Here is a 23,628-nt window from a genome sequence, read left to right on the forward strand (position 1 = left end):
GGTGGTCTCCCCCGCCACCGGGTTGGGCTAAACTAAGTATTGTTGCAAGCTTTGGCCTCTTTTCGTGCTCCGCAGCCTTCCGAGCAGTTGGGAGGAACTGCAGGGGAGGAGTGCTAATGGCGGCTGCGGTAACTAGTCGGTGATGTCATGATCCTGACGAAGTGGATGGATTAGAGTGTGTGGAGGGCATTAAACTTTTCCGGGAACGAGCTATTATATCTTCGATCATTGAGTCGGATAGCTTGTCACTCATTAAGATCATTGCTATGTCACAATTACAAGGAGGTCTTGGGGATGATATCGTTGTTGCGGAATGTTCTATACACCATAGGGAGAAAATAAAGGTGCTCACTCTTTGGCGCAGGTAGCTTCTAGGAGTGCAACCTGATCCATCTGGATCCTAGATGTACCATCTGCTATTATATGCAGTATCATCAATTAATGAAACCCCTTGTTCGGACAAAATACTAGCTTTGTTCAAAAATTATGTTGAAATGCTAGACAGTTCACCAAAAACTATTGGAGACTGGAGAACAATATTCATCTTGAAATGAAATGAAATTTGAGAATGTCAGAAAGTCTAAGAACAACCACAACTATCAAAAAAATGACAAGCTTTCAAAAAAATCAGTCCATGACTTCACAAAATAAGTAAGAATTTTGACCCCAAAAGAAAGGAACTTTGGAGAACCATACTTAAAAAGATATGTCAACATTGAAAGGACAACATTGGAATAACAATTTCTGCCATTGTGATCAATGGAAATGAAGTTCCAAAGTTCTAAAGATAACTTTCTAATCAAACAAGTGGATCATGCAACAAAAATGAAAATGTAATGAAAATATAAATATAAGAAAATTAGACCGTGCACCTTCCCACCATTCATGACTTCCATGGCGTAAAGTCATGATAGGTTCGACATAGTAGCGCTTGTGATGATCACCACTCGCTCAAGGCAATGTGTGGATGACCGAGGATGTGAAAGATATTGGGGTGTGGTTTCACAATGGGGGTTCGTAGCCTTGGAACTACCTAGCGAGAGAAGTTTATGCAAAACGAAAGCGGTGGATGTGATTTATATGTTACATGACTGGCGCCTTTAGTGAAACGACATGTATGATTGAAATGATAATTTTCGGCATTTAACCATAAGTGAGCAACTTATGTTACATAACCATAGCACGTGCAAAGAGCTTCCATTGCAAGTCATTTGGCCAAAATATTGGTATATAACTTAATACATATAAATAGTGATACATTGACATGTAACATTCTTGGAATATATCATAAACACTAGTACATTTTCCACAAGAACATTGAAGCCCTTATTTGATAATATGTAAGATAATAACAAATAAATGAAAAAAGAGTCACAATACATTAGGTTGGGCTCCATTTTCTTAGATTCCTCGCATGAGGGGACTAGGGGTAGGCATTGCCATACCCAGATCCAGCACCTTTGCCTGCACCATGCCCACCATTTCTTCCTCCGCCATTACCACCACCGTTTCCACCAGCATCTGCATTTGTACTACCTTGTCTATACCAATTGTTAGTAGCAGTAGCTGAGCCGGAACCAGTGCCACTACCAGCCCCATACCCACTAGATCCTTGATAACCACTAGCTTGCCCTCCACCACCACCGCCACCGGCACCGCCAGCGCTAGTATATCCACCATAGCCACCACCATAAGGATATGAAGATCCTTGACTATATTGACTAGAACCGGAGCCAGAGCCGGACCCGCTACCATATCCAGTTCCACCATTTTGGCCGCCGCCTCCACCGCCACCTCCACCTCCACCGCTTGCATGGCTACCACTATTAGAACTCACGCCAGACCCAGTTCCACTCCCAGCACCCGAGCCACCACCACTCACAGTTCCCCCACCCTCTCCTCCTCCCGCTCCCGTTCCCGTGGCGCTTCCACTGCCGAATCTAACCACCCTTGCAGCATTGGCCAGTCCAATGCTCAAGAGGACAACATAGCCGAGGGCTACTAGCTTTGTGCCTACCATTGTGTGTGTTTTATGGAAGTGTGTACTCTTGCAAGATGAGGTGAGTTCCAAGTGAAAGATCGTATGGACATTTATAGTGGTGCTTGCGGCCATGCATGCTGGGGGTGGAGGTTGGAGTTTTTGACAAAGTCATGTCTGAACTCAAGTGGAGGCTTAGAATAATTAGCGCCTTAATTGGTGCAGGTAAAAGTAAACGATGATGACTGACTGCTAATCGTGATCGCATCGGCGTGGGTTCAACAGTTGTAAGACACATGCAAGCATCCACTGACGAGCAGAGGAGCGAGGCAACCTCGAAGTTTCCGTAGTTCAGTTTGGAGTGGAAGTAAACGACGACTCCACCCATGTAATCGAGTTGTTGGGTCAAGTAGCCGTGCATGAAGAATTGATTAGCAGATGATCAAGTTCAAGTGGACGGCAAAATCCGTATAAATGCTTTAGCTATAATGTCCGGGCCAGTATTAGCAGATGGTTAGTACACCGTATTGATGCCCGGACTAGTTAAAGTTAATAGCTGAACCGGTCCATAGCTTTGGACCTATATGACTTTGCTATTGCTGGCGTGTTTTTATGTGCGTGACTTTGTGTTAGTTGTGTGTATCCTAATTATGCAGAGGCTGGGTGTGTGCTCATTGTGTTTGTATCATCTTGATGCTACATTTTGAGTTAATAAAATCCACCCTTTGTTGGAAAAATAGCTGAACCGGTTGTATTCCGGCGAGATGCTCTAGCTCCAAAGGTTGTGAACCCGAGATACATTACACAGCTGCTTCTTCATCAACTGAACGAAAATGTACGGCAACGCTGCTTTGTGAGCCGAGATGATCTAGCAACGAGTGGTAGTCGGAGCACCAAACAGCAAAGGGAAGCAGCCGGCACTGCCACGTCAGCAAAATCTACAAACCCTCACCTCATCGGATAGATAGGCCGACAGAAATCAATGACAACGAGCCCTCGAACCATCGAAGCCGACATTGTCAAGATGGCGGGGAGGCTCGAGGAAATTTTATTCGCCAGACCGACGGCACTGCCACGCAATGCTAGTAAAAGCATCAAAGAGGGGAATACTAGAGATCCATCTGGTAGATCGGGGCTTCCCCGCACTCTCATACGAGACATGGAGGAGGCGGTGACCTACCGCCGGACAAGCGATGGCGGCGTGGTGCATCTAGAAAATCACCTCTCTAGGGTTTGAGAGGCGAGAACGGTTCCGGAAAAACCGGTGGTGCGGTTAGTTAACTAGATGGATCATCACAAGTAACATAATTAACTAGTTTTGCAACGGTTTGAGAGGCGAGAACAGTTCCGGAGAAACCGGTGGTGTGGTTAGTTAACTAGATGGATCATCACAAGTAACATAATTAACTAGTTTTGCTTTTGCAGACAAAACTTACTATCTATTCATCTTCAATCATGGTAGTACAACAAACGGTAGAAAAAAATAAAAATTACATGCAGATTCATAGACCACCTAGCGACGACTACAAGCACTGAAGCGAGCCGAAGGCGCGCCGCCGTAAATGCCTCTCCCTCGTCGGAGCCGGGCAGAACTTGTTGTAGTAGATAGTCAGAAAGTCGTCGTGTTAAGGCCCCATAGGATCAGCGCATCAGAACAGCAACCGCCACCATTGAAGTGTACCGTAGATCGGAAGAATCCAACCTAAAGACACACGAACGTAGACGAACTACGACAAGATCCGAGCAAATGCACCAGGGACAGATCCACTGGAGACACATCTCCACACGCCCACCGACAATGCTAGATGCACCACCGGGACGAGGACTGGGCAGGGAGGACCTTATTCCATCTTCAGGGAGCCGCCACCTGCTCTTCTTCTTGAGCAGGACACAAATCCTAACAAAATTCAAAGGAACATCTAAAGATGGAACCCTCCTGCCGGCAAGGATCAGGATCCACCGCGCTGCCATGGCCCTAAGGCCACGGGAGACAAGGTGGACCGGCGCTGACGCCGATGGGAAACAGAGAAAACTTAGCCTTTTCTTGGGGAGGCATACGCAACATAATTAACTAGTTTGATTTCACACAAAAAATCAGCTAGCTTAAATTTCAGAGAAAAACCAGCCAGGTTACCTTACAAAATCGCAATAAAATACCGTTGTTTGATCTTCCAACATTCTTTCATTTTAGTTTCATGTATTTTTTTTTCCTTTTCATTTCTATATTCCCGTTCTATCTATTTTTTTCTTATGGAGTTTCTAATATTTGTATTTATTTTATATTTATATTTCCCCTTTTACTTTTTTTTGAGTTGGCTTTTACTTTTTTGTAATTAGCTTTCATGTGTTCCACCAGTACGTAATATTTTTATGCTGTTTTATAATTTGTTTGAGAAATAAAAAGAATTATCTCATGTGTGTGTATATATTTGGAACAAAGTATATTAATTTTAGAACAAACAATTTTATCATGTTTGTTCTTAAAACAATAATATTTTGATTACCATGATTGATCGTCACAATTAACAAAATCAGCAAGTTTGATGTCACAAAAAAATCAGCTAGCTTTAATGTCAAAGAAAAAACTCGCTAGCTTACCTTAACAAAGCCCAACAAAATGTCCTTGTTTGAGCTTCCAGTATTTTTGCATTTTTGCTTCATGTTTTTTTTACTTTTTAGTTTTATATTCATCTTTTATATTTTTCCTTATGGAGTTTATAATACTTTTAATTTATTTTATATTTATTTTTTACCTTTTATTTTATTGTATTTAGCTTTCTTGAGTTCCACCGACACTTGGGTAATATTTTGATGCAGTTTCATGAATTTTTTTCAGAAATAGAAAAATTATCAGATGTGTGTACATATATTTTGAAATAATAAATTGATTCTAACACAATAGGCTTTATCATGCTTTTTCTAGGAACAAGAACATTTTGCATGAGTTGGATAAACACATATTTTCCCTAAGTAGGTAACATATTCAAAGGATAGGCGAACATATTTACAAAAAGTTTTTTCATGTCTACATACGGGGCAATTGATGTATGTCTACGAGAAGCAGATAATGTTATTCTGAATGTACCCTGAGCATGGCTTACTGCATTTTCTCTTTGGAAACTTGTTCCCAACATTTTACAACAGTTTTTTAACCTAGTATGTTCCATCTATTCACTCCACCCAGTTTTGATTATTATTATTTTCAAACTTTTTTCTCCCTGGTATTCCTCCTTTTGGTTTCCTTTCATTGTTTTCCAAATACGCTTCACGTTTTTCCGTCAGTTTCTACTGGTTTTTCTGAACTGAGAATTTCAACTCTAGTTAACCTTGCTCCAGCTTCCAACTGCCAAAAAAAAAACATCGCTCCAGCTTCAGCTACTAAAGTCAGGATACGAATCGAGGAACACACACTCCCCAATAGAGATGCACTCACTCAGCCAGTCAACCGGTAAGCTCTGGTACAATAAGAACTGCAACCTTGCGCGGAAAATCAAAGAATTCAGTTAAAGATGCTCAAGAAATTACTCTGGAAGAACTACAACCTTGTGCGGAATATCAAAGAATTCAGTTGATGCTCACGTAATTGCTCTAGAAGAACTGCAACCTTGGGCAGGAAATCAAAAAATTCAGTTATGGAAGCTCATGCAATTGTTCTAGAAGAGCTTCAGCTGCTCACTGGTTTCAGATAGCAGACACACTGGGATAAATTAATCCGGGCGCTGACTTGTATATTGAATCGACTGTAAACTGTAACAACACACTTCAAAAAAAAAATTGTCTCCAGTGGGTATATTTATCACACACACACGCAGATGCCAGACAGGGGCAAACGTGCAACAGGCAATTGAGAGTAGCCTGCAACTCCTGAACACGGCCTTGCACCAGTTACAGCCAGAAAAAGAACAACAGAATCTAGGACCTGAGCCTGCCCATGATAGAGATACTCGTAAACAACAAAATGGCAAAGATGAAATTATAACAGGGCAATTCAATACCTAACTAGATACAACGGAAACAAGCAGAAGAATAAATTGCAACAGAACATTCCACTGGTAAGTTTACTACTGCCTCTATCCCACAATATAAGATCGTTTTTCAATCTAATATAGCTTAAAAAACGATCTTATATTGTAGGACGGAGGGAGTATAATGATCAGGTGATCAGGTGCTAGCTCCAAGCTCATCTAATGATCAGGTAAAGCTAGCAACTGAACAAACTGAGAGGATTGTCTGCCACATTTAATCTCAGCTACAACAATACTTAGAAACAGGAAGCAGATGTAAATTGGCTAAATACTTAGAAAACCACTGGATGATCTTCAAGAATGAAGACCTCGATGAAAAAAAACCAAGTCGATCCTTCAGTTCAGAGAAATAGAGGCATGAGACTAATCGATTAGCAACTATCTCAAACGCTGACCACAATGACTTCACAATTTAAGCATCAACATGCTAGCGGCTTCAAACCAAACAGATATTCAGGCAAGTATAAATTTCATGCAACCATGAAACAGTCAGAGATTCTTGATCATAACTTGTATACATCAAAAACAAACTAGGCGGCTCATACTTGACCCAATTCATACGCATTGCGCCGGTCACAGAAAAAAAAAGGGCATGTCTGCCAGCTACATTGTCTAAAAGGAAACAATCGGCGACCTGAGCCTAACCATGATAAACCTTTCTTCTGCTCATCAGTACAACATTTCTTGAGCATGTTAAGATCGAACATAACATGAAGCATTGATTCCTGAAAATGGTTAGCGGCTAAACTGAAATGATAAATATAATTCCAAACAATGCAACACAAGGGCAAAACTATAACACTATGTTTCATTATCTAACCAGATGCAATCGAATTATGAACAAGAATGAACTGCAACAGAACATTACTTGAAAGTTGACTAATGCAATTATTTAGTGGACCCAATTCATATGTATTGAGCATGTCATAGCTAGAAAAAATAATATGGCTGTCAGTCTAAAGGGGAACACAATCTGGACTTGAGCCTGACCATGATAAATCTTTCTTCTGTTCATCAGTACAAGTTCCATTTCTCAAGCATATGTAAGATCGAACATCACATGAAGCATTGATTCCTTAAAATAGTTAGCCGCTAAAGTGAAATGATAAATATAATTCCAAATGATGCAGCAAAGGAAGAACTATAGTATATGTTCCAATACTTAACAAGAATTATAATGCAATCTTTCAATTTAACTAGTGTTCCGAACTCTCATAAAAACTCAGGTGCAACTCGCTACTCAACAAGGAGGATAATCTGCCTCATTCATCCACAGCTAAAACAAAACATAGAAACAGGAAAGTCATGTATATTTGCAAAATTTTAGTGTGAATAAGACTACCGGGTAATCTCTGTAAAAGAAAACCTCGATAAAAGGAAATGCACTTCTTCAATTCAATAAACAGAGACAAGAGGCAGCTATATTGCTAACGATTGAGTACTATAAAAACCACTATATAATACTCCCTCCGTCCCAAAATTCTTGTCTTAGATTTGTCCAAATATGGATGTATGCAGTCATGTTTTAGTGTTAGATACATCCTTATCTAGACAAATGTTAGACAGGAATTTTGGGACGGAGGGTGTACAAAGAAAGATAGCATGGTCATTCTTCAATTCAAGAAAACATAAACATGAGTCAGGGCAATTGGCAAACATTTCAAAATGCTGCAAAATGATCAACACTCACGGCAGCCCCTCCAGACCAAAAGGATATTCAGCAACGATGTAACAATCAAAGCTTCTTGGTCAGAACTTATTGTAAATCAACAGAGAAGCTAGCAGGCTCACAGCGGATTCAGTTAATACGTACTGCAGCTCATGTGGATATGGATAGCTAGGCCGTTAAGCAGCAGCACCACACTCAACTGCCCTCAGATGAAATGCTAATGTTCACAAAATAATTTCTAATGTACACAAAATAATCATCTGGTCAAAGGAAAGGCAAAGAGTTCACAAGGTAACCTTCTAGTGGCGGAAACAATGTATGTGAAACTAGAGTTTGCTTGAGCCGATGTCGAGTAGGGCCCAGACCTCTGCGATGGAAACTGGCAACCATCTTGCCATCCACGTCAATCTGAAGTAGCCGATCGTCAACTTTGACTAGCACAAGCACATCACCGTCTGAAGAGACGACCACCACCCACAAATGTTTGCTAAAGTTTCCAAACTCTGCAACCGGCAATTCAACCCGGTATTTCAAGGCCCAGACCTCGCTTTCGTAGTCCTGCGTCCTCCATATATCAATGGATGTCGACGCATCATTGTAGATGGACATTCCGAGCATTCCTTCCATCTCAAACAGGTCAGCGCCCCAAGGATCTACTGGAGCACGCATCTGACAGAACGACTCAGCAGTGGTGTTGAATGCAATTATCATATTGCCTATGCACAAATGCAGGCTACCATGGAACAGGACAGATCCGGAGGGGTATATCAGTTCCTCTTCCTCCACATCGGGGCAGTCTATGTCGACGTGCCTCGGGGGCAGGCCGGAGCCTAATGTGTAGACAAAGCAGCCATCTTGAGCTTCAGGTCCCAGCAAAAACCGGTACTCGCCGGTAGGGCCGTGCTGGTACATCCCCAAGAAAATGAAGTCAGAAAGCAGAGGGAGTGGAGCATACTGACGAGTTGCCGGGTTGCAGATGGAGAAGCGGGCGTAGTTCTTGGTGAGGACGACGAGGCCGTCGCAGGAGGCCAACGGACGGAAGAAGGCGTGTCCAAGCCGTGCGACGGACTGTAGCTGGTCGGCGGCGACGACCCCTGCCCGGTGGTCAAAGGGGATGATATCTAGGGAGCCAACTTCGTCGCCGACAAAGTTGTAGCAGTGGAGGAGGGGGAGGGTGGGCTGACGGCCGTGGTGGGACAGGAGGAAGTCGCGGGCAGAGGTGGCGCTGCGCCAGGCGCGGCAGACGGCGCGGCAGCGGAGGAGGGCTTTGGGGGGCAGGCGGACGAGGATCTCCCAGATGAAGATCTCATCCGGGAGGCCATGGTGGGGAGGAGGTGATGCTGCTGCACTAGCGGGCGCCGCCATGGTTGCCGGCTGGGTGCTCTGGAACCGTGGTGGAGGGAACTGTGGACTGTGGTTGTGAGACGGCGGCGGAAGGAGGAGTCGTAGACTCGTAGGTAGGTCTTTCTCGCGGATGCATTTGGGCTGAGCTAGTGTTAGCCCATTTTTCTTTCTCAAACAAGCTGGGCTAGGCCTGGACGATATAGATATGGGGCACTACTAGGGGCCGGCGCGCCGGCCCAACTTTAGACTGGTCGTACCAGCATCGTCCAATAAAATAACGCGTAGCCGTACGATTCTCTCTCATCTTCTATCGTCAGGTGTCTTCTTTTACAAAAAAGATTCCATCGTGCCTCCATGGATGAGCTATGTGCCCGGCCTTGAAGCACCGCCAGGCGCACTCGCCTGTTGCTGCCCTCCCCGCCGGTCGCCGTCGTCATTGTCGGCCGCCGGTCGCCATGGTGGAAGCAAAAATATAGTTGGATCCAACAAAAACAGAACATGATGGAAGCAAAAAATTGAAGCTGTTTTCAATTAAAAAAAAGATGATGGTAGCAGAACAATTTGTTGTGGTGATAGCGCTCGGGTGGCTAGTTGTAGCATCTCTGCGTCTCCCGCTCGCCGGGGTCAGAGTGCCCAGCAACAAAAATCGGAAGCAGCAAAAATCTTCCAGGAAAAATCTTCTCCGCGGTCAGTTGAAGCAAAATCGAAAACGCTTCCAGCACAAACAAACTTAGGTTCTAGCAAAAACGACATGAGCATTTGAGAGCTCTGCAATCGTTGAAGCAAAAAAATATCTCGGTTCCAGTAGAAAAATACATCAGGTCCAGCAAAAACAAAATTGGTTTGGCAAAAAGAAAACGCATCCGCAAAAAAATGGCCTCCCCTCTTGCAGCTCCCCTAGTAGCCGGTCGCAGCTCCGACGTGCATGGTTGCAGATCCCGACATCGACGGCATTGGATGCAGCACTCTTCACCGCTGGATGTAGCTTCCGCCGGGGAGGCATCAACCTTGTAGCACATATAACAGCTGGTTGTAGCAAATCAGGGCACCGGTTCCACCCAAAAACAAAGATGTTCATAAAAATCGAATGGGGTGGTAGCAAAAAATAAAAGGGGTTGTAGCAAAATAAAAAGGTGGATCCAGCAAAAAAATATTCAGCAAACCCCCTCGGTTCCAGCACAAACTTGCCGCCGCCGCGGCCGGTTGCAGCTTGGCCATGGCGACTGACGCACCCTGGTTGCGGTAGCCATGGAGAGGGAGCACATCCAGCTGCTGGCGGAGGCGGACGAGGCGACGAGTGCGCCCGTGGCTGCGAGCGGTCATGGAGAGGGGGTGCATCCCGCGCCGTCGATCCACACGAGGTGCATCGAGTCGCCGGCGGCCATGGCGAGATTTAGTTGAGAGCCTGGGAAAGAAAGCTGGGCGAGGGAATAAGATGAGACTCGGGCACTCAGCGGTGGAGAAATGAATGGATGGGAAGCGCATGTGGATAGGATAAGGAAAGCTAAAGCGGTGTGTGAGTGGGCCCATTGACGTGACCGGCGGAGTTTCGGCCGGTCAACCGGCTCGCAATGTTTCCCATAGATTTGTGTCCAACATTGTATTTTGAGCAGTCTTCTGTTTGATTATACCGATTTTCATTGTAGTTTGTCTCAAAAAAAAGTTTCATTGCAGTTATATTTGTTTCCAAATATTTTTTAAATCATATACAACAAGCGCCCGTCTGATCTGAAAACCTTTGGAATTGATATTTGTTTTTTTAGTAGTTTGTCTACAAAAAAGTTTCATTGTAGTTGGATAATATAAATAGGTGAATCTATAATGGATTTACTACTGGCCAAGGAGCGGGCTTGAGGGCGGCGATGCTCGAGGAGGAGGTGAGGAGGTCCGGCGACGATCAACGGGCTCAGGGACGGCTCGGAGGCGATGGCGATCTCCGGCAGCCTGGTGGCATCATGGTGTGGTTCGGCGTCGACGGTTGGAGTGGAGAGGAAGATTGGGGGTGGGGGGGGGGGGTGGGGGGAGGAAGAAGGCGCGCTTAAATACCCACAGCTTGGTTAAGCACTCCTTTAATCCCGGTGTGAGGCACCAACTCGGACTAAAGCTTATTTTCGTCAGCCCAAAGAACGCGAAACCCAGACCTTTAATCCCAGTTGGTGGTGGCTGGGACCGGGCCTGGATCCGGCACCGTGGATGGATGCCTACAAACTAACTATTGATTTTGTGATGTCCTGTGTGTTTGCATCAAGGAGCGGTGGCGAAACCATTCACCATGCATGTCCTCTTTTTTACTCTACAGGAATTTTGATTGACGAAGCAGGAACGGTTCCCATCCGTGAGAGAGGGAACAAAATCTCAACAAGCCACTGCCTGATAATCGGTCTAAAAAATGGCATGCCCCATACTGAAGTGTTGAGCTGAACTAAGGCTGTTGATTAGTGCCAGAGCCTCATCATGCCAAGCTATCACCCCCTCTTGCAATACAGCCCCAATCACCCGGCCCGTCAGAACATGTCTTCACATCAGGAGGCTTTTGCCACCCCCAAGGACTCCCATTCGTTTTAGCTTCATGGTACTCAGTCCACCAGCGTGGCAGATTCTGAACTGTTGTTGTTTTCTAAGCATATACCCGTACCTCCTTGGCCAGTCTGTTTAACAAAGGAGCCAATGATAATCAGGTTGGGCACAGTCGAAATAATTCTGGAGAAAGGCAAACGAGGCACCAATGGTGCCATTACCTTTGCTGCGAATAATAACAACATTCCTCAAGCGCCAACAGCATCAGTTGGACTTTGCTTCTCATCTCTTCCGTACAAGACGCCAATACGACTCATAACCAGCCAGGGCCTGAATTTCTGGGTGCGTCTTCAGAATTTGCCGCAACGACTCAGCTCAACGCGCCACTGCCTCTTCTTAGCATGTTTTGTCACAACACGCTTTCCCAAGATCTTCAAGTGTTTTGTCTTCTCTTCTTATTTTCAGCATAGACATGCCTGCTCATAACAACAATTACTTTGAGCATAAGCGTGCTTGCTCGTAAAAATTACAGGAAATCGCTAGCATCATGTGCTGTTTCACCACCAAAGGGAGGTGAAACAACAACACCAACGACTACAAGGATCACAAGTTCCTTCCATACCTAGGATTCTGGCAACCAGTTAGGCACTTAGGCTGGCACACACATCGATCTCCGCCAACAAAATGTCCATGATCAGTGCAATAGATGAACTCACTCACACAAAAGACTCAAGTCATCTTCTTCCTTTCTTGCAAACTATCTGCACTATGCTGCAGGAGGAAACACATGAGTGAACTGTTTTTCCCTTAAAATACATGACAGTGAACTATTCTTACAAACTAGCAATAGTGTTCTCCACAGCTCAAGGCATAATTTGAACTGCAAGCATACCTGAGAGTAAACTATTTTTTCCTTGTGATTGCAGACGATTGCTAATAATAATACATCTTTTAGGTAAGTTATTACCAAACAGTATCGTGAGGGCATGGAACTCGGGTGCCAGGGTTTCTTGAATACAGTTAACAACAAATAATCCCTAATGCTCAAATCAATAAGCAGAAACTACAGTTAAAAGAACACCGGTGAGATAGGCACCACAAATACCAGCCCTACTTAGTCCATTATCAGCTCTACATAGGTGATCCTAATTGTCACAGAAATAGTGCTAGTATAGTATTAATTCCTTAAAAATGGTTAAATGGTTACAGCCCAAGTGAAATGATAATTCCAGATGATGCAACGAGAACATGGAACCATAACAGAATATTGATGCAATGGCTCATGAAGAATTAATTGTAGCAGAACCTTTCTGAAAAGGTGACTATAATGCAATCACTTAATATAACAAAAGTAGTACTTCAAGCTCTTCTGAAAATGAGGTGCAACTTGCTAGTCAACAAGTGGATAATTGGCCTCGTTTCAGCGACGATTACAACGAATAGAAACATGACACACATGTATATTTGCTAAGTTCTAGTATTAAGAAGAACACTGGTATTCTCTAAAAAGGAAGACATCGTTAAAAGAACAAGTAAATTATTCAGTTTGATAAACAGAGACAAGTGGCAGCTAGAGTGCTAACTATTGAGTAATGAGTACTGAGATCACTATATAAGTGTTAAAAAAAGAATAAGTCCATTCCTCAGTTCAATAAAACAGAGACATCAGTCGAACCAATTGGTAAAATTTCAAACACTGACCCAAATGACTTGTAACTTTAGCATCAACCTCACGGCAACCACATCAGCCCAAAACAATATTTATACAGGTATAAATTTCATGCAGCCATGAAACAGTCAGAGCTTCTTGATTATAACTTGTCAAGCCGGCTTATAGTGGACCTAATTTATACAGGCTTGACCACGGTATCTTCTGCTTATCAGTACAAGTTTCATTGCTCCAGTGATTTTAAGATCAAACATCACAAGAAGCATTGTTTCCTTAAAATGCTTAGCAGATTAATATAATTCTAAACGATGCAGCACAAAGGCAGATTTATGGTAGTATGTTTAAATACCTAACCAAATACAATGGAATCATGAACAAGAACGAACTACAAACCAGAGAACTTCGTCAAAAAGTTGATTATAACGCAATATTTCAATTAAACTAGTTCTCATAGCTCTTGTAAGGAAATCAGGTGCAACTTGCTAGTACTGAGAAAAAGAAAATAAAGTCCATTAAAAAAACTGAAAAATGAGTCGCAACAATTGGCAAACATTTCAAATGTCTGGCCCAGATGACTTAGAATTTTAGCATCAACACTCATGGCAGCCACTTCATCCCAAAAGGGCATTCAACAAAATCTAATGCAAGAGTGTTAACAGTCAAAGATTCTTCCTGTTAACAGTCAAAACTTGACTTAAGACAAACCTAATATGCGAAGTAAAAAGAAACGGAGGGAGTACATCAAAACAAAAAGAAACAAGCCATCTCATAGTGGACCCAATTCATACACATTGCTCCAGTCATAGGGGGGGGGGGGTGAAGATCAATGCTCTGCATATCAGTAGAAGTTTCATTTCTTGAGCATATGTTAAGATCAAACATCACATGAAGCATTGGTTTCTTAAAATGGTTAGCAGCTAAAATGAAATGATAAATATAATTCCAAGTGATGCAACACATACAAAATTGTAAAAATATGTTTCAACAGCTAACCAGATGCAATGGAATCATGAACAAGAATGAATTGCAACAGAGCATTTTGTTTGAAAGCTGACTATAATGCAATCATTCAATTTAACTAGTGCGCCAACCTTTTATGAAAATCAGGTGCAACTTGCAAGCCAACAAGGAGGATAATCTGCCTCATTTCACATTCAGCTAAAACATAACAGAAAAATAGGAACCAAATGTACCTTTACAAAATAATAATTAGTATTAAAAAGACAACCAAGTAATCTCTAGAAAAGTAGACCTCATTAAAAAGATAAGTCAATTATTCAATTAAATAAACAGAGATAAGAGATAACTAGATTGCTAACTATTGAGTACTAAGAACACCACTATATAAAGGGGGGAAAGAAGTCCACTCTTGAATTAAACAAAAAAACAGAACCATGAGTCAGAATATGTGCACACATTTCAAACAGTGATCCAAACGAGTTGTAATTTTAGCATCAACACTCAGGGCAGCCACTCCCACCCAAAAGGACATCCGATGAAATATAACGCAAGAATGAAATGATCCAAACTTCTTCATAATTTTTAATACATCAACAAAGAAGGTAGCGGGCTCATCATAGTGAATCTGGTTAATACATACTACAACTCATGTGGATAGGCGGAGCTAGGCCAATAAGAAGCATCATCACACTCTACAACCCTCAAACAAAAGGCTAAGTGTTCCCAACATAATCTTCTAGTTACATGAAAGGTGAAGCATTGACAACATAACCCTCTAGTGTCGAAAAGAAGGAATGCCGAACAAGAGTTTGCTTGAGCCGATGTTGAGTAGGCAAGAGGCCTTTGCGACGGCGTAAACTAGCAACCACCTTGCCATCCATGTCAAGCTGAAGTAGCCGGTCACCAAACTGGAGAAGAATGCCCACATCACCATCCCAAGAAGAGGGCACCCTGCAACAATGTGGTTTAAACTCTCCAAACTGCATGGTGAGCTCCGCAACTGGCAATTCAACCCGGTATTTGAATGCCCAGGCCTTGGTTTCGTAGTTGGGCATAGCCCAGATACCAACGCTGGTAAATTCAGCATTAAGACTGGACATGCCGAGCATTCCATCCACCTCAAACAGGACACCACCATAAATTTCATCCATCACAAACTGGCCGGCATCGTCTGGAGCGAGCATCTCCCCGAACGACTCAGCAATGGTGTCGAATACAGTTATCACGTTGTCTGCGCACCAATGCAGGGTATGATGGAACAAGAGAAGCGTGAAGGGCGACAGTTCCTCCACAACAGGGCCATCTATGTCTATTTGCCTTGGCGGCTGGCTGGAGCCTGGTGTGTAGAGCTGGTAGGAGTCATCTGGATCATAGGGTGCCAGCAGTATCCGGTAGTCGCCGCTTAGGCTGTGAGGGTACATCCCCACGGGTCGGTGAGTGTCGGTAACAGTAAAACCTGGGAGGCGAGCGCATTGACGAGTTGCCGGGTTGACGATGCTTAACTGATCCACGCCGATGTAGAGGACTTGTAAGCCATCGCACGAGATGCACGGACGGACGTAAGGGCCACCAATTCGCGCGACGGACAGGAGCCGGTCGTCGGCGGTGGCGACCCCTACCCGGTGGTCGAAGGGGATAATGTCCAGGGACTCGATGTCGCGTCCGAGGCCATAGATGAGGGGGAGCGCGGGCTGGCGGGCGTGGTGGGCGAGGAGAAAGTCGCGGGCGGTGGTGGCGCTGCGCCAGGCGCGGCAGACGGCGCGGCAGCGGAGGAGGGATTTCGGGGGCAGGCGGACCAGGATCTCCCAGATGGCCATCTCGTCCGGGAGGCCGCGATGGAGGGGCGGCGGGGCGGCCTCCGCCATGGTCGCCGGCCGGAGCTCACTCTGGATCTCGACAGCAAAGCAAGAGGGGTGGTGTGGAGTGGGAGCGGCGGCGGCGGAGAGTGGGGATACTATCGTGCACTCATGGAGGTGGGAATAAGTTTTTTTTTTTTTTTGAGACAATGGAGGTGGGAATAAGTGGGACTAGAATTCCCATCCCACTTTTCTTTTTTTGAGACAAGGGAGCCCGTTGGACCAGAAAGAAATTAAGTGGGCTAGCCCCTTTAGCCCACTGGGATCCCACTTCACCCTATTAGCCCATCCCGAAGACAGAGGAGGCGCTGCAGGGCAGGCGCACTCATGCCGCCGCCGCTTGATGGCCGACGCCGCCGCATCACCGTCCCCTCCCTTGCAGCTTCTTGCCGTCCCAATCAACACTCGTCGATCCCCTCGACCCCGGCCGGACGGGATGGTCAGCTCGCCGGCAACCCCCAAACCCGACCTCCAGCTCGGCGGCTGCCCCAAACCAGACCCCCAGCTCGGCGGCTGCAGGTAATCCACCAGATTCATTCAGATGCTTGATTTCCTTTCCATGTATTTACTGAAATTAATTTTCCCCCCTTTTGTTTCTGTTGGAAATGTACTGATTCTAGTGAAAAGAAAAATTGTAGTCTGTAACTCACAAGTTGTGATAGTTGTAGCCTTGTAGGATTCCATCAATCACGCAAGTTCTTTCCTTACCATTGAATGGAAGAAAAGATGTAGTCTGCATGCTCATTACTACATATTTGAAGGCCATCATATTACATTCTAATAATGCAGTGGTATATATCAATGTTCCACTTGATTCAGCCCTTGTAGGATGTTGTTGGGTGGTATAGCCCTGCAGTTTTGCTGTGCTCAAAAGATTTGATATACAGAATGCTGAATCTGAATCTCTTTTCTTGAAGAACATTGTGCCGGGACTAATGGGACTCTGGGATGATTGATCATCTCTTTCCGATATGCTAATTATTGAATCTTAAGATGTACTCCAGAATCCAGCCCTTCTTGAATCTAGTAGAATCCAGCCCTTGTTCAGGACCTGTTTTTTTGTTAAACAATTTTAGAACCTGGCCCTTTGGTTCAGCCCTTTTCGAGGACCCCAACCACACACTTCTAATTGATATATTTTGAAAAGTATTGGTTGTCAAAACTCTAAAAGTTTGACTGGTGTTATAATATCATTCTTGTAAAGACTAGCTGGAGTACTGATAAGATGTCGTTTTATTACTAGCCTCTGTTTCAGAATAGGCGACATTCTATAATACATACATTCAGATTTCTACTCCGTATATCTTTTGACTGCTAAGCAATGTTTTGTTATTTAGTTGTTACACATAAAGATACCATTAAATTCAAAATTGTTCCACAATGTATATGTTTGTAACCATCTACTTAGATGCTGGGTTTAGCTCTACACTGTTGCTATTCTCATAAGATCTGGCAGTATGCACAATGCTGAATCTGAATCTCTAGAATGTGCTGAGATTGATACGAGAACCTACTGATAAAGTGATAATCAAGTGCCATAGGAGTAATCAGTAATACAGCAAGTTCTTTCTTTCTTATTCTGCTGTACCTTATTCTACACTGTTGCGGCGGCGGAGAGTGGGGATAGTTAGGTCTCCCTCTTTTCTCGTGCGGATAGGATGGATATAACGCAGGCGCATCTGAGCTGGGCTTAGCCCATCCCGTGTTCTCAGCTCTCTAACGGGCTGGCTTTGCCATCGCCCAGTATGGTTTGCAAGTAACAAAAAATGTCACTGCTCAAAAAAAATATATGTTTTGCCTAAAGAAAAGTACACATATTCACCCAGTTTGGTTTGCAAGTAACAGAAATGTTTGGTGGAATGGAATCGAACTTTCAAATGCAAAATCGCACGTGGAGCCAGCATATGAAACGATGATGCCGAAATGCAAAACGGAGCTTCAGCTCCAAGCAGTTCCTTTATATTTAAAGGGTCAAAATTAAAGTTAAAGTTTCAAAACAAATCTGGAAAAAAAATACACATATTCATATAGATGTATGTTACATGTATGTAAAGTTTGACGACGATATACATTACAGTGAGAGCTAAACAAAAACGAAATTGCTTCATGCACGATGGTTTCTGCACGACCTGTGACCAATGCGCCCTCCCCAAAAGCACTCCTGTGTGCATGCTCGCTGTTGGTGCCCTCCACAAAGCTTCGTGTGTTTCTTGTCGCCCCTCAAAAAAATCATGTTAAATCGGCAACGTATTTTGAATCCATAGATATTGATTTCCTGTGGAACCAAAAACAAGCGCAGCAAAAATACATTGTAATATTCACATGGATTCAATGGGATTGAATTTGTGCCAAAGTTTGTTTGATTACACCAAAGAAAAATCAAAATAATCTAGAAAAGAGGTCGAATGAATGAAAAACTTATTTATTAAATGGTATGGCAGAATCCTTATGGACCATTCAAACAAATCAAAGGACCCATGTAGGAAAATTCATCCAGGCTCTCTCCGAATTTATGTAAAAGTCGTTCAAACTAAGCATGCCCTTAAAGTGAAGACCTGTGCATACTAGACCGGCCCGGCCATATTATTGTTGATGTTATTATCTTCATCCAAAAGGATAAGAAAGGTTGGTGCCTCGAGGACGACGAGCTTTCAAACCCTCAAAGGTTGTCCGGATTCTTGCATACACGTATTTAGTGGAATGTTAAGTTGCATATAAGATAGGTATCAAGCCAAGCGCGCTCACATTAGGACGACGATTTTTTTAAAGCTCTGGTTCGATCAGTACTGCATACATATGTACTGATGCATTGATCAGTCTCAAGAGCACATTTGATCTGAAAATGCACCTGCTGTCCAGTAGCCCCACGACTTCCTCAATATCTAGGGTATTACACATGTTCAGCAGTACTTACACGACTTTAACGCCCGCAGCCTATATATAGCAGCCGTTTTGGTAGCAATCAACACCATCAGGGTGTGTGCATTTTCCCCCTGTATGGCTCCTCCATTTTCCTTTTTTCCGTTTACCTCACCCAATCATAAGCCGAATCCATCGACACCATATCCTGCATTTAGGATGACAAACACTAACATGGCCTACGGAATGGGATCAACCCTACACCGCAGCATCAGCATGCATTTCATGTCCTCTGATGACATACTTTTGGATATTTTCAGCATCAGCTCCTGACAACATCAATCAGCACAAATATTAGCACCATCGTGTACACTGACTGGTTAGATTTCTCTTTTGGAGCCAAAAAAAGACCTACAGGCCCTCCTATGGTATCATCGACACCCGCACACACACACACCCTCCCAGCAGAGGGAAAACGATTATAGGCTATCAAGCAACAATACTGCTAATGCAGTACAATGAAATTAAACAATCATACTAAAACATAACTTAGGCAGGTACCAAAATTCAAATACTAATGTAAATCTTCTTTTATCAAGGAATACTGAAGAGAAGAGTCTAGCTATGAAGCAATTTCAGGGACAAAAATACAGTACCTTGACCTGACAATTAGTACATGACCTTGGCAAACCTTTTCTTGTGCTTAGCACTGCAAGTTTTGTACAAAATCAACATCTCGTAAAACACTAATTCTAACACAATGGTTAGCAGCTGAAGTCAGATGATAAATATAATTCCAAATGATGACGTGAAATAATAAATATAATTCCAAATGATGCAACAGAAAGATGTGATTAAAAATCACAATATTTATATGCCGAATCAGATGCTATGATATGTATCATGAACAAGAAAGAATTGCAACACAACATTGCATTCAGAAGTTGACTACAATCTTATCATTCAATTTAACAAGTACTGGTGCTCCAAGCCCATCTAAAAACCAGGTGCAACTTGTCCAGACCAAAGAAGTGGAACATCTGCTTCATTTCATCATCGGCTACGCCTAAAAACAGAAACATGTATATTTGCTAAATTTGTTGAATTAAGAAGACCGCTGAATAGTCTCCCCTCTAAATATATCAGCTTGACAAATATTCCAAACGCTAACTAGATGGCAATCTCATTCGTGAAGCCGCAGTGGGAGGATCCGCCATGGCCGCCGGCTGGAAGCAGAGCAAGAGTGAGTGGTAGTGCCGGCGGCGTTGAGGGGAGGTAGGTCTTTGAACCTGGGCTTAGCCCATCTCGTTGAGATTGAATAGAACTTCTAGCGCTTAACGGGCTGGGCAAGCTTCTATTTTCTGTGGGAGTACCTTGGTCGACAGCACCAGATGAAGTCCTTGCGTGTTCCATATTAGAATTTTACCCGCATGCTTTGATGTGTTCACTGGATCTGGATGACTGGATGTATGTCAACTTGGCGCTGGAATCTGAATACATGTCTACATAGCAGCTACTCCATTGAATTTGTGTTGGATGTTGAGCGTCTTACCTGTGTTTCAACGAGAAGCACATGATGTTTTCTGAATGCACAGGAAGCATGTCGTTGAAACACAGGTAAGACGCTCAACATGTAAAAGGAATGGTGCCAGTATCATATTAATTCATTAAAATGGTTAGCAACCAAAGTGAAATGAAATTCCAAATGATGCAACGACAACCTGGAAGAACAGAATATTCCAAATGATGCAATGGATTCACGAAGAATGCATTGCAGCATAACTTTCCAAATAATGCAATTGATTCATGCAAAAAGAATGAGTTGCAACAGAACATTTCTGAAAAGATGACTATAATTTAATCACTTAATATAACAGGAGTATGGTGCTCCAAGCTCTTCTGAATATTCAGGTGCAGCTTGCTAGTCAATAAGTGGATAATCAGATACAGCCAAAAAATAGAAACAAAGACAACCCTGTATATTTGCTAAGTTTTAGTACTAAGAAGATCACCAGATTAACTCTCTGAAGGAAGACCTCAATAAAAGATCAAGTCAATTCTTCAGTTCAATAAATAAAGGCACGAGGCAACTACGATGCTTACTACTGAGAAGTCACTACATAGAGGGGGGAAAAAGAAGTCAATTCTTCGGTTCAAGAAAACAGAGACATGACCCAGAGGAATTAGCAAACATTTCAAACACTGACCCAAATGACTTGTAATTTTAGCATCAATACTCACAGCAGCCCACTTCAGCCCAAAAGGATATCCATAGAAATATAACGCAACCATAAAACAGTCAGAGCTTCTTGATCATAACTTGCGTACATCAACATGAAACTAGTTGGCCCATAGTGGACTCAATTCATTCATACACATTGCAGCTGATGGGGATACAACCATAAAACAGTCAGAGCTTCTTGATCCTAACTTGCATACATCAAAATGAAACTAGTTGGCCCATAGTGGACTCAATTCATTCATACACATTGCAGCTGATGGGGATACAACCATAAAACAGTCAGAGCTTCTTGATCATAACAACTTGCATACATCAAAATGAAACTAGTTGGCCCCTAGTGTGACTCAATTCAATCATACACATTGCAGCAACTGATGGGGATACTGACAGTAAGGCCATCCTGAATCACCACCTCACATAAAAGCTATCAGATAAATGGCGAAGCATTCACGGCATAACCCTCAAGTGTCGGAAAGAACGTATGCAAAGCTAGAGTTTGTTTGAGCCAAAGATGAGCTGAGTAGAGGTCTCTGCAACAGGCGATAGTCGCAACCAACTTGCCATTGATGTCAACCTGAAATAGCATGTTGCTGCCATCAATGGTAACCAGCAGGACGACATCACCATCCCAAGAACCGACCACCACATCCCAATCGCTGTCGAGCTTATCATGGACCCCGATTTCTGCAACCGGTAATTTAACACGGTATTTTAAGGTCCAGAGACCTCGCCTTCATAATCCTGTAGTGCCCAGATACTAACACTTGTCCATTCACTGTCATGACTGCAGAGCCCAAGCATGTCACCAAGATCAAACATGTCAGCATGGCCAGGGGCAACCGGAGAGCGCATCTGCCGGAACAACTCAGATGTGGTGTCGAATACCATTATCATGCTGCCTGTTGATGGTGAGTGCCAATGCAGGCTACCACGGAACAAGGCAGATATGGGGGAGCCTATCAGTTTCCCCGCATCGGGCCTGCCTATGTACCTCAGCTGCTGGCCGGAGCCTAACGAGAAGACATAACAGCCATCGGACCTCAACATTTGGACCCTGTGAAGCAATAGTCGGTACTCGCCGGTAGGGATGTGCGGGTAGATCCCCAAGATTGTGTACTCGACAGTAGGGCCATAATCCAGCGGGAGGGGAGCATACTGACGAGTGGCAGGGTTGCAGATGGAGAATTGGCAGCCATATGAGATCATGTTGCGGAAGGAGAGGACGAGGAGGCCATCACAGGAGGCACTTAGTCTTGGACAGAAGTTGGAGGCGGCGTCAAGTCGTGCCTCCGGCGGTCGAAGGGGGTGATGTATAGAGACGCGTCGTCCTCGTCGTCGTCTTCTAAGCTGCAGAGAAGGGGGAGGGCGGGCTGGCGGGCGGGCGTGGTGGTCGAGGAGGAAGTCGCGGGTGGAGGTGGCGCGGCGCCAGGCGGGGCAGACGGCGCGGCAGCGGATGAGAGATTTGGGGGGCAGGCGGACGAGGATCTCCCAGATGGCGATCTCGTCCGGGATTCCGCGGTGGGGAGCAGGAGGATCCGCCATGGCCGCCGGCGGCTGGGAGCAGAGCAAGAGGAGAGTGAGTGCGCCGGCGTCTAGGGGAGTGTGAGTGTGAGGTAGGTAGGTCTGCCTCTCTCGTGGACACAGCAGTCAGAAATGCATCTCGTTGAGCCGGGCTCAGCCCATCTCGTTGCCGACAGATAGCGCTTCAACGGGCTGGGCTTGCTTCTATGCAACGGGCTGGCGTTGCTTCTATTTATGTGAAGAATCCACTCAAAAACAAAAAGGAAAAGGGTACTCCACTAAAAAAAACTCAAAAAGAAAAAGACTGTGCTAGTAAGTGATTGATTCCTCCCCAAAAAAGTAAGTGTTCAACTTGGCACCGGACGGATGCCTACAAACAACTAGTGATCTATTTCTTCCGGTTATTACAACGAGAAGCCTCCAATGTTCCATGAACGTATATTAAGCATGACTTATTAAGACCATTATGTATTAGGTTGTCATCGTCCGACGGCTAGGGAAAACTCTTGCCTTAAGCTCGACCGGCGTGTTATTGGATTCGCCTCCCCTCTGTCTGCCGTTCGGCGGCTGATGGCGTGGAGCAGAGTCTTGATGCCTTCGCTCTAGTTAGTAGTTTAGGTTAGGGTTTTTTAAGTCCTAATAGGTACGGTTCTTCGACGGATGGTGATGCTTCTTCTTCGAATTTGCCTTCCCGGCTTTGACCCTTCACAAGTTCATACATCTCGATGTACTCGACGGAGTTCCAGCATAGATTCCTGCCCTATTCTTTGGCCAACACTAGTAGAAAACAGGGCTTTGGTCCAGGCCGGGTCAGCCCATTAGTCCCGGTTCAGTCCAGAATCGGGACCAATGGGGACATTGGTCCCGGTTCGTGAGCCCAGGGGGCCGGCCGGGCCACGCGGGCCATTGGTCTCGGTTTATCTGGACCTTTTGCTCCCGGTTGGTGGGATGAACCGGGACCAATGGGCCTCGCTCCTGGCCCACCACC

General features: G+C 44.3%; 2 protein-coding genes across 2 annotated transcripts; both read right to left on the bottom strand.

Moving 5' to 3' along the window:
* Positions 1-1,210: 1,210 nt before the first annotated feature.
* LOC123059261 (glycine-rich cell wall structural protein 2-like) lies at positions 1,211-2,046 on the bottom strand. Its single transcript, XM_044481868.1, has one exon. It carries the CDS (start codon positions 2,018-2,020, stop codon positions 1,424-1,426), a length of 597 nt encoding a protein of 198 aa, XP_044337803.1. The 5' UTR covers positions 2,021-2,046; the 3' UTR covers positions 1,211-1,423.
* Positions 2,047-6,407: 4,361 nt separating this feature from the next.
* LOC123063350 (F-box only protein 8-like) lies at positions 6,408-9,333 on the bottom strand. The gene has a single exon (XM_044487110.1). It carries the CDS (start codon positions 9,035-9,037, stop codon positions 7,937-7,939), a length of 1,101 nt encoding a protein of 366 aa, XP_044343045.1. The 5' UTR covers positions 9,038-9,333; the 3' UTR covers positions 6,408-7,936.
* Between the last annotated feature and the right edge of the window lie 14,295 nt (positions 9,334-23,628).

This window comes from Triticum aestivum, chromosome 3A (assembly GCF_018294505.1).
Source record: "Triticum aestivum cultivar Chinese Spring chromosome 3A, IWGSC CS RefSeq v2.1, whole genome shotgun sequence".
In the NCBI taxonomy this organism is placed as follows: Eukaryota; Viridiplantae; Streptophyta; class Magnoliopsida; order Poales; family Poaceae; genus Triticum; species Triticum aestivum.